Source organism: Anolis sagrei, chromosome 6 (genome assembly GCF_037176765.1).
Source record: "Anolis sagrei isolate rAnoSag1 chromosome 6, rAnoSag1.mat, whole genome shotgun sequence".
Taxonomy (NCBI): Eukaryota; Metazoa; Chordata; class Lepidosauria; order Squamata; family Dactyloidae; genus Anolis; species Anolis sagrei.
In genome coordinates, this window is record NC_090026.1 from 62,075,071 (window position 1) to 62,091,832 (window position 16,762).

Below are 16,762 nucleotides of genomic sequence, written 5' to 3' on the forward strand. Positions count from 1 at the left end.
GAAAGTTTTGCACTTGGGATAAGAATAACTGAAAGTGGTCAATAAGAATCATAGAATCATAGAATCAAAGAGTTGGAAGAGACCTCATGGGCCATCCAGTCCAACCCCTGCCAAGAAGCAGGAATATTGCATTCAAATCACCCCTGACAGATGGCCATCCAGCCTCTGCTTAAAAGCTTCCAAAGAAGGAGCCTCCACCACACTCCGGGGCAGAGAGTTCCACTGCTGAACGGCTCTCACAGTCAGGAAGTTCTTCCTAATGTTCAGATGGAATCTCCTCTCTTGTAGTTAGAGGAAGAAGACAGGTGAGAAAGAGACTAAATGCAATTAGTTTGAGGGAGTAAATCTTAAAAAAATGAAATAGATATTTAGACAGGAGCAGATTAGAGAGATGGGCCAAAACTAACAAAATGAATTTCAACATGGACAAATACAAGATACTCCACTTAGGCAGAAAAAATGAAATACAAAAATACAGAATAAGAGCAGTACGTGTGAAAAAGATCTTGTAGTCCTCGTGGACAACACGTTAAACATGAGCCAACAATGCAGTGCAGCATCTTAAAAGTCAATGGGATTTTGGGCTGCATAAATAGGAGTATAGTGTCTAGATCCAGGGAAGACATGCTACCCCTCTACTCTGCCTTGGTCAGACCACATCTGGAATATTATTTATTTATTTATTTGGTATGCTTGTATACCGCTAATATCTCAGCCTGTGCGGCGACTCATTGCGGTTTACAACATGTTAAAAGATACAGTTCACTTTAAGCATATAAAAATTAAAATTAGGAATACATACAAAAACATACATAGTATTGGGCCACCAATACAGATCGGGACATCTCATAGTTAAAATCGTCATCCAATTCGTTATCTTGATTGCTAATCCATGGTCAGACAAACATCACGTCGAAGATCAATTGAAGACTTGCTCAAACATCCAGGTTTTTAGTTTTTTCCTAAATGCCATTAGCGAGGTGGCTGATCTTAATTCAGTAGGGAGGGCATTCCAAAGCCGGGGGGCCACCACAGAAAAGGCCCTATCTCTCGTTCCCACAAGCCGCACCTGTGAAGCAGGTGGGATAGAGAGAAGGGCTTCTCCTGAAGATCTAAGGGTCCTGGTGGGCTGATAGGCCGAGATACGTTCGGATAGGTATGTAGGGCCAGAACCGTTTAGGGCTTTAAAGGTCAAAACCAGCACTTTGAATTGGGCTCGGTAGCTAATCGGTAGCCAGTGGAGCTGGTACAGCAGAGGAGTTGTGTGCTCCCTGCGCCCAGCCCCTGTTAATACCATGGCTGCCGCCCGTTGGACTAGTTGGAGCTTCCGGGCCGTCTTCAAAGGCAACCCCACGTAGAGAGCGTTGCAGTAATCAAGACGGGATGTAACCAGAGCGTGGACTACCGTGGCCAAGTCAGACTTCCCAAGGTACGGTCGCAGTTGGCGCACGAGTCTTAACTGTGCGAATGCTCCCCTGGTCACCGCCGAAACCTGGGGCTCCAGGCTCAGCGATGAGTCCAGGATCACACCCAAACTGCGAACCTGTGTCTTCAGGGGGAGTGCGACCCCGTCTAACACAGGCTGTAACCCTATACCCTGTTCGGCCTTGCGACTGACCAGGAGCACCTCTGTCTTGTCTGGATTCAATATTGTGTCCTATTCTGGGTACTGCAATTTAAGGAAGATGTTGGCAAACTGGAATGTGTCCAGAGGAGGGCGACTAAAATGATCAAGGGTCTGGAGAACAAGCCCTGTGAGGAGCGGTTTAAAGAGCTGGGCATATTTAGCCTAACGAAGAGAAGATTGAGAGGAGACATGATGGCCATGTATAAATATGTGAGGGGAAGTCATAGGGAGGAGGGAGCAAGCTTGTTTTCTGCTGCCTTGGAGACATGGAACAATGGCTTCAAACTACAAGAAAGGAGATCCCACCTGAACATGAGGAAGAACTTCCTAACTGTGAGAGCTGTTCAGCAGTGGAACACTCTGCCCCAGAGTGTGGTAGAGGCTCCTTTTTTGGAGACTTTTAAGCAGAGGCTGGATGGCCAGCTATCAGGGTGCTTTAAATGACCTGTGATTATGTGATTTGTTCTATGTGATTATGTAATTTTAATTAATATCACTGTTTAATTGTTATGTAATGGATTTTATATTGCTGTTTTATATTGTTGTTTTGATACCGTTGGCATTGAATTGTTGCCTGTGTTAGCTGTCCTGAGTCCCCCCTCGGGGGTGAGAAGGGCGGGGTAGAAATAGTCTAAATAAATAAATAAATAAATGTGATTTTCCTGCTTCTTGGCAGGGGGTTGGGCTGGATGGCCCACGAGGTCTCTTCTAATTCTGGGATTCTATGATTCTATGATTAGGGAAGGATGTTAACTCAAAGGAACTATCTCTTAGCCTGAGATAGTTCCTTTGAGTTAACATCCTTCTCTAATTTCTATCTAACCTTGAAGTAATTTGTTTTTATTTACTTTATTTATACCCTCCCTTTCTCCCTAAAAATCCCACACTTTGGTCGTAGCTGGAAAAGTGCAATTCAAAAGTTGAAAAAGAATTAAATACTACAGTGTGGATTATGGTAAAAACATAATAAATGCACTTAAAATATCCTTTAAAACTCTGTATTTCTGTTTTAATTTCTCCAGTGTGAAGACGATGGACAAATATTTTTAAGCCTTGATGATGGGAGCACCAAATTCACTGACTTAATTCAGCTTGTTGAATTCTACCAACTCAATAGGGGAGTGTTGCCCTGCAAACTCAAACACCACTGCACCCGTGTGGCCTTATGACATCTGTTCAAGTCCATGTTGAAGACTGACTTTGCCCACAGACTGGAGTTGCGAAAGAAAAAAAGTACACGAAAGTTCACGCTGGGGCATTGGCAGACTTGTAGTTGTCTTTTTAAATACATATGCACCTTGGCACTCAAAAAGGGATCGTTTGAGCTGGTGCCAGCAGACTAAGATTTTGCTGGTTTGTGTCATACCCGGGCATGATTTTGCAGAATGTCCCAAGCACCATCCTCCCTCCAAAGTTGTAAAATCACTAAACAAAACTGGAAACTGTCCCTTGGCTGATCCAATTAACAGAATCACGTTGGTGAAGCAAAATAATTGAAAGAGAACTCTTGCCCTGGAAGAATCTTGACAATTTAAATTTTAGTGTGTTTACTTTTTTTTTATTGCTCACTCACTATTTTTGTCTTTGTTTTGCACTCCTCTTTTTGGGATATTGCATGCGGTCTGTATTAGGAAGTGATTCAGCTTTTACATTTACACAGGATCTGAGTATCGCTCTACACCTTGTGTGGCGTTCGATTGTTACCGCTGAACTAGGATCCAGATGTTTGACCTCTCTGCAGACCTCAGATGATGTTCTTGAAGGAACGATATCAATGAAAATCTGAAAAAAAAAACCCAACAAATACCACTCATATTCTTGAGAGGGATGATGATAGCTGCAGCCTGTAGGCAGTACTTTAGGGTTGGACAGTTATGCAAGGTATTAATAACCCCATGCACAAATAGTCTGGACCTAATCTAATCTGGGTAGGCTTTCAGTCATCCTTCCAGCTTTCTAGATTCCCTTATTCTGAATATACTCTGTGGAATAATCTGCTGTCAATAGCTAGAGCGAAGCTAAATTATCATATAAGTATTTGAAATCAACAGGGGGGGTGGAGGCTCTGTTACTTTTGGTGTGATTTGTTATAGCACAAATTCTGTGTTTTTATTTTTAGCAGTATTTCTTAAATTTTCAGAGTTTATCACAGAGCAGAAAATATGCTGCACAGCTTCGTAAGCACATGAGACCAGTACTGCCCTCTAAGTGTAGGCCAAAGCTTACATTATGAGTCTGTATGAAAAACTGTGGACATAATCTATCAAGCACTGTCATATAGCTTTTCAGTTCAACAAAAGAAACCCATGTAAGTACCACTAGTTGAATATAGAATACAATAGGACTGGCAGCTTAATGGCTAGAAACTTATTTGGAGGCTCGATTTCCAGCCATCTTGACCAGGCTGGGATTTGTTATTGTCATTTTTGTCCATTGATACTTGGGGATATATGCACTAAAGAATTTCTGCCAGTACAGTGGGCCCTTTGGATCCGCTGGGGTTTGGTTCCAGAATCCCCTGTGGAAACCCAAATCCGTGGATGCTTAAGTCCTATTATATACAGTGGCATAGTAAAATGGCATCCTTTTAAAAATGGTAAATAACTCAAAACGAGTTTAGGAGGACCTGTGAAATGGCAAGAGGCTATTCCTATAAATCATTGCAAAGCCAAGTCAAGGTTTGGTTTTTGAAATTTTTTACAGGGTGAGGCAGCATAATTTCCTTTTTTCAAAATTTAATAAATCCCATTGTATGAATCAGAATTTTTTTAAAAAAATTGGAATGTAGGCGCATAAGTAAAGTTTTGTTTTATGTGGTTTTGAAGATCAACTTAGGTAGATGACGTCCCCCATTCTCCATACACTGAGTAAACCGATTTCTGGCGTTTGTCATGACTCTTGCCAGCATAGCAGGCATTATGTTGGCAATTTCTTCCTGGATGTTGGTCTTCAAATCTTGTAGGGTCCTTGGACGGTTCACATAAACACGGGATTTAAAAAAATATATAGAAAAAAATCACAAGGGGCCAAATCTGGAGCGTGGGCTGGCCACTCAAATCTGCTTGAAAAGTAGGCCTCAACGGCAAAAGCACGCTCCTCACTGTTCCAACGCATGATGGCGACTGAACTGTGTCAGGACAAAACTTTATACTCCCACCTCAAATGAGACCACTACGTCTTCAACCAACTGAATGGCGCGCATTTTAAAAAAGGAAGTTATGCTGCCTCACCCTGTAGATATAATTTCAAGCTGTGGTTTGTTGAATCCGTGGATACAGAACCAGTGGGTACTGAGGGCTGATTGTATCTGGCAAACTAATTTCTTCTTGCTTCAGTCCTGGTTCATCTATAATGTTTGATTTAGATTCTCTATAACCTTCCACATGATAGATATGATTTCCTGGCTATAATTTGTGTAATTTGGGTTTAGGTCATAGACAAGTGGTACCTGTTGGTATCATCATGCTGGACCAAATACTGCTAACTCTACATAGCTGTGTGCATGGACTATGCCACATGGAAAGTTTGTACCCTCTGAACCAAGGACATTTCTTATTAACATGTATGTTATCCCATATTTACATATAAATGCTCTTTCTTTCTGGTCATAGTAGCATTTAAGTAACATCACCATTCATGACTGTGAACAGTCCAGTGTTTGTACAGTTTGGATGGTTTATAAAGCACCCTAGGATTTTTCAGAATTAGTGTTTGAGTTGAATGTCTTTTCTCTGTGTCCAACTGTTATATAGAATTAAACAATTCAATTAGAGTGAATCTCTCATTTAATTAATAGCCCATCTAAATTGTTGTTTTTTTAAAAAAATCATAAAATATTCCAATAGTTCTGAGTGTAGCTTAAGATAACGCAACCAGCTTGAATAATACATATGAGCTGAATTATCAATGGTATGGAAACACTGTATTTTAGTTTATGGGGCACATTTTGATAGCCTTTTGCCATGAAATCTCTACATGTATGATGAAGAAACTTGATCTAGTTTTTTACTGCAACCTTCTTGCTTTTATTTGTATATATTACATTTCTAGTTGATCCTTTTCGTCAATGTTCTTAAACATCAAATTAAGCTAACTTGAATCTCCAATTTCATTCTGCGTTTTCTGTTCCAGCTCTCCCAAAAGTGATTTCTATAAATTTAATACTCTCACTCACTGCTTTTTCAATAGGATCACGTAGAATTTTAGAAATATAAGTGTGTTTACATGGCTTAATTCCATTAATGCAATACCCACTACTTGTTTCATATTTATAGAACTTCCATCTTTATTTAATTTGAGAACAAAAAAAATTTGACTATCATGATCATGAATGTAGATTGCTATTTTGTATACTCTTTCCCAACTTTAACTACAACGAAGTGGTAACTGCGTTACTTGAGCATACCATTATTGAGCTTCTTCTCCCCCCCCCCCCCCCCTTTTTTGGCTGGAAATTAAAATTTGAAAAATCTTAAATATTTCCAGCAGATAAAGCTGGTTGGCAGCTTAGAAACCAAGGACTGAAGGACATTTGACTTCCTTTTTTTTGTTTGTTTGTATTTAAATGACATGAATGTAAAGAGGGATGCTCAGGGTTGTTTTTGGAGCCTGTTGAATTTTGCTTATTTTGCCTGTAATTTTTATTTGCTAAATAAAATATGTCATGTAGCAATCTTGGAATATGTTGAGAAGGAAAATGCCAAATCATTTGGTAATTTTTTTAAAAAAAAAATGCTAGGTAAGTTGAATTGCTGATGATGTTTTTTTTAAGTACAGCTTTTGTATTTGTTGAAGTAATCTTGAAGAAACATGTGCCTCCGTTTTTAGATGTTTTGTCTTATCTTTTCTGCACTAAGTACCTGACCATTTTAACCAATCAATGCACCTTTCCAGTGGCAAAACTTGCTTCTTATAAATTATATTGTCAGAAGGCAAGAATTTTAACTGCAAAATGGAATGAAAGTGTTCAGGGAATGCAAAAGTATTAACGTAAGAGACAAAACCTCATGCTCCTTATGCATTGCTTCACAATGTAAATAGCGCTTTCTTTCGTTCCTTTGTTCTTTCTTTTGCTAGTGAACTTATTTGTAATCTTTCAGGTATTTTTGTACAAATGAGGGACTGATTCTCTTTCTTGTAATTAGAAATAAACATTCATACAATTGTATTCATTTTATATTGCTGATTTTGTTATCATTTTGTGATTGGAGAGACTAGATGTGAAGGCTTGAAGACAAAAGCAGCAAACATTACTTTATTCAGTATTATCCACTATTGTAACATTTGTTTGAATTATATCAGTTATATTCAGTGGTCAGTTTCTGAATATGTTACAAGTCCCTCCCTGCATCCATTCAAAAATTCAGGCAACTTTTTTTTTTAATTGTCTTTATTGTACAATTTCCATAGTTATGAATATTACATACAGTACAGAGGGCAGGGGGGAAAGAGAGAAACAGTTACATTAGTGAAGTGGCAGAGGGTGGGGGTGAGGGATAAGGGGGGGGGCAGGCCCGTAGCCAGGATTTTGATTCGGGGGGGGGGGGCTGAATTTTTTTCAGGGGGGGTTTCGGGGGTGCTGAGTTTCGGGGGGGGGCTGAGTCTAAGTGAAAGAGGGTCCACCGTAGCAAACCTTTTGTATCATTACCCCAATACCCCCATGCATATGGGATATATTGAGTATGGTGATCAGATCATGATAAGAATAAACATAAAAGTTTAAATAATGCACCAGTAAGGCCTTTTCACGAACCACCATGAGAATTTCGGGGGGGGGGGGGCTGAAGCCCCTCAAGCCCCCCCCCCCCCCCCGGCTACATGCCTGGGGGGGGGTGAAGTGATAATCAGCACATGTAGAGTTCTGTGCATTGGTTGACTTCCAGTATAGTCCACAGGGTTTAATAAAACAGAATTCTTGCTCAATATAGCCTTTATTAATAGCCTTTATTAATTCTTAGTTAATAGCCTTTATTAATAGCCTTTATTAATTCTTTATTAATAATAGCCTTTATTAATTCTTGAATTATCTTCACCTTTATTCTATCTGGATGTTTTTCATTTCTTTTAAATACTTCTTTAACGGTTGCCAATCCTTTTTTTCTTGCTCGTCTCATATGTCATATTCGCTAGGGTGTCCATATCCATGTATTCTCTAATCTTGAAAATCCAGAATTCGAGTGAAGGAAGTTCTTTGGTTTTCCACTTTCTTGCTAGCACAGTTCTTGCTGCGGCAGACAGGTGATATAATAACTTATCGTTATTTGTCTCTGGGTCAAAATCTAGTAAATGTAATAAATAATATTCTGACTTCAACTCAAATTTAATTTGTAATATTCTTTGTACTTGAATATGTATCTCTTTCCAAAGGGTCATCACTCTTCTACACTGCCACCAAGCGTGATAATAGGAGCCTGGTTGGTCTCCACATTTCCAACAGCTATTGTTTATGCCTTTATGGAATTTGGACAATTGTTGAGGGGTTAAATACCAACGTAAAAACATTTTTTGCCAATTCTCGGTTATATCAGCCGATTTAGAATACATTTTTTCCCTCCATATGTTTTTCCATTCTTTAAACAATATAGTGTGCCCATTTTATCATATTGTCTTTTATTAATTCGGTCTCTGTGTCCCACTCAAGCAATTTTTGGTATAATAATTTTATTAATTTCTTTTCTTTTTTCATTACTATATCCCAGATCGTCTCCTGTGATGCAAAGTCCTTTGTTTTGTCTTCTTTAAAACAATCTGTAATTTGGACATAATGAAACCATGATAAGTTCTCGTAAATTTCCCTTAACGATTCTAGCGATTTTAGTTTCCACTTGTTGTCCTTTTTTCCCCAGTAGTATTTTATATGTGTGCCATTTGTCCCTAGGAATTTATCTTTTATGATATGCTTCTATGGGAGACAGCCAAAGAGGCGTTTTATCATAGAAGTTTCCTTTGTATTTCTCCCATACTTTTATTAATGCTGCTCTAATGTAATGATTGGAGAAATTCTTTTCAATTTTTGCCTTTCCATGCTAAAGATATGCATGCCAGCCTCACCTCATATCGAACAGGCAACTAATATTGATCTGTTTCAAATGACCAGTTCTGACAGGTTTACGCTTCACCATGAAGAGCAGGATTTTTTTGAAGCTATAGGCATTGCCAATTCCAAAGGAAACTTTCACGAGAATACTTCAAATTAGTGCAAGCTTAATTTATGCCAATTCAGGCAGTCCCTGAGTTGCAAACATCTGATTTACAAAGGACTTCTAGTTAAGAACAGGGATGAGACAACAGGAAGTAAGAGAAATCTACCCCGAGGAAGGAAAATTCACTTCGGAAAGAGTTATCCTGGGGAAAAGATGTCTCAACTGAAGCTTGATCACCAATCCTTGTTTCCACAACAAGCAATATTTTTCAGAATCCAATTATCACAGGGACAGAAAGTGAGATGAAATCTTCTGAACGGGGACACAGACAACAAAACAAATCACAAGGGTGTTAACTCTTCCCTCTGCTATCCAAACGTTATATGTATGTGTGTGTAAATATATATATCTGTGTCTGTGTCTGTGTGTCTGGAGTTACACTTAAAAATGTACCTGTTCCGGATTACAAACAAATTCAACTTAAGAACAAATCTACAGAACCAATCTTGCTCGAAACTTAGGGACTGCCTGTATGTTATTGCTTGGAGAATCCACTTCCCCCTGTAGATCAGAAATTGCAGCAGAGGGATAGGGAAGTTTCACCTTAAAGGAATAGCAAAATAGGGGTATAACCTATTTTGGAGAAATTGTGGAAGCCAGGTTGAGAGCATCTGGATAAAAATTAAGCGGTAAAGAAACTACAAGGATGTTATTGTGGGGTTCTACTACAGACCATCAAGAGACACTGAGGACTTGGACGATGCCTTCCTGGAACAGATGATCACACATTCATAAAGGAAAAATGGGAGATTACAACTATTATATTATACTTGTTGGTAGTCAAGAATATAAGGTCCCACAAATTTGCCTTGTAGACAATTTCATGGTCCAGATCAGGGGTCTTCAAACTTTTTAAGCAGAGGGCCAGTTCACTGTCTCTTAGACTGTTGGAAGGACAAGTAAAAAAACTGTTTTAGATATCATCTAAACCAACAGTGATGCCTTGCTTAATGGACTGGTGGTGGATCCTAAGGTGGGAGTGACTATATTCTCCTGGAGTTAGTTATATAGAAGAAATGGGGAGGCCCAAGAATAGCTAGAAACATGTTCTAGATTTTAGGAGAGCCTATTTCAACGGGAAAATACACGAATTCTAAAAGAGAAGGAAGTTCATAGTGAATGAGAGGTTCCAATGTGGAGATAAAATGGGTTGGAACTAGGAAAACCCATTTTCCTAGTTCCAACAGACCTCACTACCTCTGAGGATGCTTGCCATAGATGCAGGTGAAACGTCAGGAGAGAATGCCTCTAGAACATGGCCATATAGCCCGAAAAAACCCACAACAACCCAGTTAACAAACTATACTGAGATAAAATAGGAGCAGGAAGTTTATATGGAACTTATAAAAACACACAGAGTTGTGAGGTTTAACATCCTATTTGGAGGGCACGAACTCCATTGGCAGAAAACGTTGAGGGGTGCAAAATATTGCATTGATTAGGGGACTAGACTCAATAGTCCATGAGGATACTTCCAAATCTGTCCTTCTGTGAAAACCACATTTTGATAACATAATTGCCACTGGACATTATCCTCTAACTAGAATATGAGACATAAGCAGAAACGTTAAGCTTCCAGAAGGTGGCAGGATTGGGAAGCAGAATTGCAGAATCTGTCAATAATGCTGAGCTGACTAAAAAGTAAGGGAAAACAAGATTCTTTTCTGGATGGAGGATAACTTCCATCATCAACCCATTTACAAATATTGAATATTAACCAGTTTTCATTTAATTGTTTGGCATCATAATGCTCAGGCCAATCACACTCAATTTTTCTGTCTTTGGTTTGCCTGTGTAATTTTTATACAGAAAATGAAGGATACAATTCCTTGTTATAGATGAGGAATAGAATATGGAAGTGCCTCCACTGTCATAATGGTATCACATGGATTGGCATTGTATAGGAAAATAATAATAATAATAATAATAATAATAATAATAATAATAATAATAATAACAATATTTATACCCCGCCACCATCTCCCCAAAGGGGACTCGGGACAGCTAACATGAGGCCAAGCCCGAAAATAATATAAACTATGGAGAGAGAAAGAGAGAGAGAGCTGTAGAGCAATGCGGAGAAATGCATTTAAACTATCTATCTATCTATCTATTTATTTATTTACTATCCTTCTATACCACCATTCTCAGCCTGAGGGCGACTCATGGCGGTTTACAAAATGGCACAATTCGATACCCACAACAGTACAAAAATAATTTAAACATTAAAAACATTTAACACAGGTAAAAATTCATTACAATTAACATCAGTAACACAATAAAATCCATAAGTCCTCCGCATTTCATTAGCAGTCATTGTCCAGTCCCATTGTCCAACCATTCCGAGATCAGAGTTTAACGCTACACTGCGTTTGGGGAGGCCTGCTCATATAGCCAGTTTTTAACTTTTTTGCGAAACGTTAAGAAGGTGGGGGCTGATCTAATGTCCCTGGGGAGGGCATTCCACAACCGAGGGGCCACCGCTGAGAAGGCCCTATCCCTTGTCCCTGCCAATCGAGCCTGTGAAGATGGCAGGGCCGAGAGCAGGGCCTCCCCAGAAGATCTTAAATTCCTAGAGGGTTCGTAAAGAGAGATATGTTTGGACAGGTAAGCAGGGCCAGAACCATTTAGGGCTTTATAGGCTAACGCCAGCACTTTGAATTGTGCTCGGTAGCAAATTGGCAGCCAGTGGAGCTGGCACAACAGAGGAGTTGTATGCTCCCTGTTAGCAACCTGGCTGCCACCCGTTGGACCATTTGGAGCTTCCGAACAGTCTTCAAAGGCAACCCCATGTAGAGAGCATTGCAGTAGTCTATACGGGATGTAAGCAGAGCGTGGACCACCGTGGCCAAGTCAGACTTCCCAAGGAACGGGCACAGCTGGCGCACAAGTTTTACTACTACAGGTGCCTAATGTTGGGCAAGTCCAGATCCGGGGGGGGGGGGGGGGGGGGGAGAGGAAGGCACATTTAGTTAATGTGCAAAATACAACACTATTTATATAGAAGCAATGGTGAAGATGGGGGAAAGATTGCATAAAATATGAATGATTTCAGTGAGGCTATAACACTCCCATTCCTTTCATGATACTCTTGCAGGAAAGCTAGTGGGTTAGACCCAATCTTCCTAAACCCTTGGGCCAGGATCCCAAATAGTGTCCCATAAGTGAATTACCGTCCCATGCAGAGTAGGAATGGCTTCTGCTGGCTGTCCAAGGAAGAGAACAAGCCAAATCCAAGTTCCTGACAGTAAGGAAAGGCAGGCTGAGGGAGCTGGCCACATGCAGGATGGAGAAAGAAGCCAGCACAGGTAGGACAATGGAAGAGGAGGACAAAGGTGGTGTGGGTGAAGGATAGATGGGGAGATATGTAAGGCCAGAGGAGAAGGAAACCCCTGTCAGCCCTAACTACACCCCCTTACTTGAAAAAAATCTGATTTTGTTACTTATTTTAAAAATGGCACCTTAAGCATCCTGTATAGCTTGGCTTGGAATAGAGTGGGCCCTCTGTATTGACAGATTCAACCACCCAGGGCTTGAAAATATTAAGCAAACCATTTTATATGTTGTTGTTCATTCATTCAGTCACTTCTGACTCTTCGTGACCTCATGGACCAGCCCACGCCAGAGCTCCCTGTCGGCCGTCACCACCTCAGCTCCTTTAAGGTTGCATTAAGATCACTCTGACCAAAAGGTCATGAGTTCGAAGCCAGCCCGGGTTGGAGTGGGTTTCCAACCAATTGTGTGTAGGCTGTTGTCGACCTTTGCAACCCGAAAGACAGTTGCATCTGTCAAGTAGGAAAATAAGGTACCACTTTAAATTGTGGGGAGGCTAAATTAACTGATTTATGAGGCCATAAAAGAAGACTCCAACAAAGCATTCCAGCGGGGAAGCATGCGGGGAATGCGGAAATGCTTCATCAGTGTCGCAGATAGACGATGAAAGCGACAGCTTCGCTGGCGGCCAGAAAAAGTTAAATAGCCTCTGTGTATATCTGTATATGTTTGTATGTCAAAATTGGCATTGAATGTTTGCCATATATGTGTACACTGTAATCCGCCCTGAATCCCCTGTGGGGTGAGAAGGGCGGAATATAAAAGCTGTAAATAAATAAAAATAAATAAATAAGGTCAAGCCAATCACTTCATTTTATATAAAGGTAAAGGTAGTCCCCTGACATTAAGTCCAGTCATGTCTGACTCTGGGGTGTGGTGCTCATCTCCATTTCTAAGCCGAAGAGCCAGCGTTGTCCGTAGACACCTCCAAGGTCATGTGGCCAGCATGACTGCATGGAGCGCTGTTACCTTCCCACCTGAGCGGTACCTATTGATCTACTCACATTTGCATGTTTTCGAACTGCTAGATTGGCAGAAGCTAGGGCAGACAGCGGAAGCTCACGCCGCTCCCCAGAATCGAACCTGCGACCTTTCGATCAACAAGCTCAGCAGCTCAGTGCTTTAACCCACTGCGCCACCGGGGGCTCATTTTATATAAGGGCCACCATTTCACTACACCCTTGTCTGTCATGGTATTTAAGCTTCCATGGAGGGTCCTATAAACAAACCCCAGTGGATACTGAAGTCTTATTGTATTTTACACAAGAGGTTTGGTTTTTATGTACTTGGGACTTGCACTAATTTGTATTGCTGTGCATGTTTACAGTTGGCCCTCCATATCCAAAATTTGACCATTTGATTTCTTTTAAAAGTTTGCTTTGCATACCTTTTCTATATATCTATATACCTAAGGTCACATAAACATGTCTTGGGGGGTGGGGGTATAATGAAAAAGTTTTGGGTAGATAAAATTGCATCTGGGTAGATCTATTGATAGACACAACCCAGGGAGTACTCACCAATTGTCAAACCTCCCCCCCCCCCATTTTTAAAAAAGATTTTTACAGCAGTGTTTTTTTTAAAGAACAAACAAATATAGACACTAAAATTAAAAAACAAAAATAATCCAATAAAGATAACTCCATAATACTCACACCTTCTTACTCACCCCCCCCCCCCCCCCCCGGTCAAATCCCTAGAATCCTAAATTCTGGCCTCATTGTTCATCTTTAGGGTTGCCCTTTTCTTCTTTGTAATGATTAGGGGAAAATACTATCTTTCACAGATAAGCACTGGAGCTAGAATTTGCAAGGGATACAAGTACTGAGTCATCTAGGTCAGTATTCCTATCAGAGCAGGTAGGGTTGATCTGCTTTCCCTGCTCTCAATTGGAGAATAGACGTTGGAAGCTGCCTGCCCAAAACATGCCTATTAGTCATTTAATCTTGGATTGGATTGAGCCTAAACTGTAATCTCCTTATCCTTCTAAGAGATTAATCAAAAGCGGCAAATCCGTGGCAACCATACAACGTCTCTTCAGATAACACATCAAGGTACACAACATGGAGCGATACCCAATCACAACACTACTGCAATAGGTTTTTGCATTCCAGTCAATCCCCCCCCCCCCCCCACCAACAACACCAGTATTCAAAGTTGACTACGTTTGTCCAATTTACACCAAACGCAGCGCCCAAACACAAATCAAGGAACATGAAAGGCACTGCAGACTACTTCAACCAGAGAAATCAGTCATGGCAGAGCACCTGATGAACCAACCTGGACACAGCATTTTATTTGAGAACACAGAAATGCTGGACCACGCTCACAACCACCATGTCGGACTACACAGAGAAGCCATTGAAATACACAAGCATGTGGACAATTTCAACAGAAAGGAGGAAACCATGAAAATGAACAAAATCTGGCTACCAGTATTAAAAAACTCTAAAATTACAACAGCACAACAACAGAGAGGAAACAAACAAGGACATCTAATTACCTCTCAACAAAAGTTTGCTCTAGGCAATGTCAGGCCATTATATGCTAATCAAGGTGATCAGTTGAAACATTCACACCTAGCTCCAGCAGACAAGAGTCCTTTGTCACACCCTGGTCATTCCACAGATATATAAACCCCTTTTCCTATTTCCAAAACACCTCACTACCTCTGAGGATGCTTGCCATAGATGCAGGCGAAATGTCAGGAGAGAATGCCTCTAGACCATGGCCATATAGCCCAAAAAAACCTACAACAACCCAACAGTTTAGCTGCTGTTATCAAATTAGAAACCAATTCTTTCTCCTCTTGTATTTCGGGTATTGCATTATATAAATGCAGTGTATTTATTTACATTCTCTTTTATCATATTTTATACATTAGTTGGTATTTATAAAACGCATTTTCTTATTTAAAAACATGTAACAAAAATGGAGCAGGGGGTTGGGAGGCGGGAACAGATTAATGGCATTTCAATGAGAATTTGATTTGAGATTAGAATGTTTTGACTTAAGAGCTCAGTCACTGAATGAATTAAACTCTCAAGTCAAGGTATCACATACATACATACATACATACAAGCAAGCATACAAACAAACACTGACTTGTGTTATATATGTGTGTATGCCTGAAGAACAGAAGGCTGATAGGATACATGAGAGCCATGTATAAATATGTGAGAGGAAGTCATAGCGAGGAGCAGATCCGTAGCCAGGATTTCATTTCGGGGGAGGGGGTGAGTTTGGTTCGGGGGGGGGGCTGAGTCTGAGTGAAAGAGGGTCTACCCTAGCAAACCTTTTGTATCGTTACCCCAATACCCCCATGCATATGGGATATATTGAGCATGGTGATCAGATCATGATATGAATAAACATAACAGTTTAAATAATGTATCAGTAAGGCCTTCTCGCGGACCACCATCAGAATTTTTTTGGGGGGGGGGCTGAAGCCCCCCTCCCCCGGACTACATGCCTGGCGAGGAGGGAGCAAGCTTGTTTTCGGCTGCCCTGGAGACTAGGATGCGGAGCAATGGCTTCAAACTACAGGAAAGGAGATTACACCTGAAGATCAGGAAGAACTTCCTGACTGTGAGAGCTGTTCAGCAGTGGAACTCTCTGCGGTGTGGTGGAGGCTCTTTCTTTGGAGACTTTTAAACAGAGGCTGGATGGCAATCTGTTGGGGGTGCTTTGAATGCGATTTTCCTGCTTCTTGGCAGGGAATTAGACTGGATGGCCCACGAGATCCCTTCCAACTCTATGATTCGATGTGTGTGTACAGGGGCGGCTCAACCCATTACGCAACCCATTACAACAACCCATTTGCAGTATAGTTGATTTCGCCCAGGGGCGCTCTTGAGGCGCTCTTGGGTGAAAATAGACCTTGACATATGCGAGTTGTAGTTACTGGGATGTATAGTTCACCTACAATCAAAGAGCATTCTGAACTCCACCAATGATGGAATTGAACCAAATATGGTACACAGAACAGAAAATATATATCATATGGTACATGACGAACAGAAAATATATATCAGTGATTGGTTTGGGGTGGAGGTGTGACACAAATACTGTTTGCTTACCGTTGCAAATTACCTAGGGCCGCCTCTGTGTGTGTATATAGCGATATCAATATATATAGGTAGAGATACAGATAGAGATAGATGTATTCTAGCTTCACATAGCTTCCAAACAGGTGAGATTAGATCTTTAAATGAAACAAAGGACTCTCTGAAGAGAAAGAAAAGCCAAGCGTGTAGAGCTGTCATACATCACTTTCTATGTCTTCCTTTTTCCTCCTAGGTCCTCGTCAAGAATTGGACGAGTCACTGTCATTTGCTCTTTCCCATGAATGTGCACTATGAGTAACGCTGTTTTTCTCATGCTACCTTAATTTGTTTTTCAGATTATTGTATATATTTTCCCTTTATGATAAATAGATTATTTTTATACCTATCCAATAAAAGTGAATCTGAGATGCAAGTGTGGGGGAGGAGTTTAAATGGGTTACAGAAGGTTAATGATTGCTCTGTTTCATAGCGTTACAGAAAGATTATCAGAGTAATGCAGTAAATTCTTCCTCCTGGTTGAATAGTTCTTGCTG

The 16,762-nt window shown here is 40.5% G+C and overlaps 1 protein-coding gene across 4 annotated transcripts in view; it reads left to right on the forward strand.

The window, feature by feature from the left end:
• GRB10 (growth factor receptor bound protein 10) overlaps positions 1–6,803 on the forward strand; it is a 126,791-nt gene extending 119,988 nt beyond the window's left edge. For all 4 annotated transcript variants that reach the window (XM_060781515.2, XM_067470155.1, XM_067470154.1 and 1 more), the window contains one exon: positions 2,650–6,803. In XM_060781515.2, the coding sequence (XP_060637498.2) occupies positions 2,650–2,796 (147 nt within the window). In that variant the 3' untranslated portion in view covers positions 2,797–6,803. The remainder of the gene's footprint in view (positions 1–2,649) is intronic.
• The last annotated feature ends 9,959 nt before the right edge of the window (positions 6,804–16,762 follow it).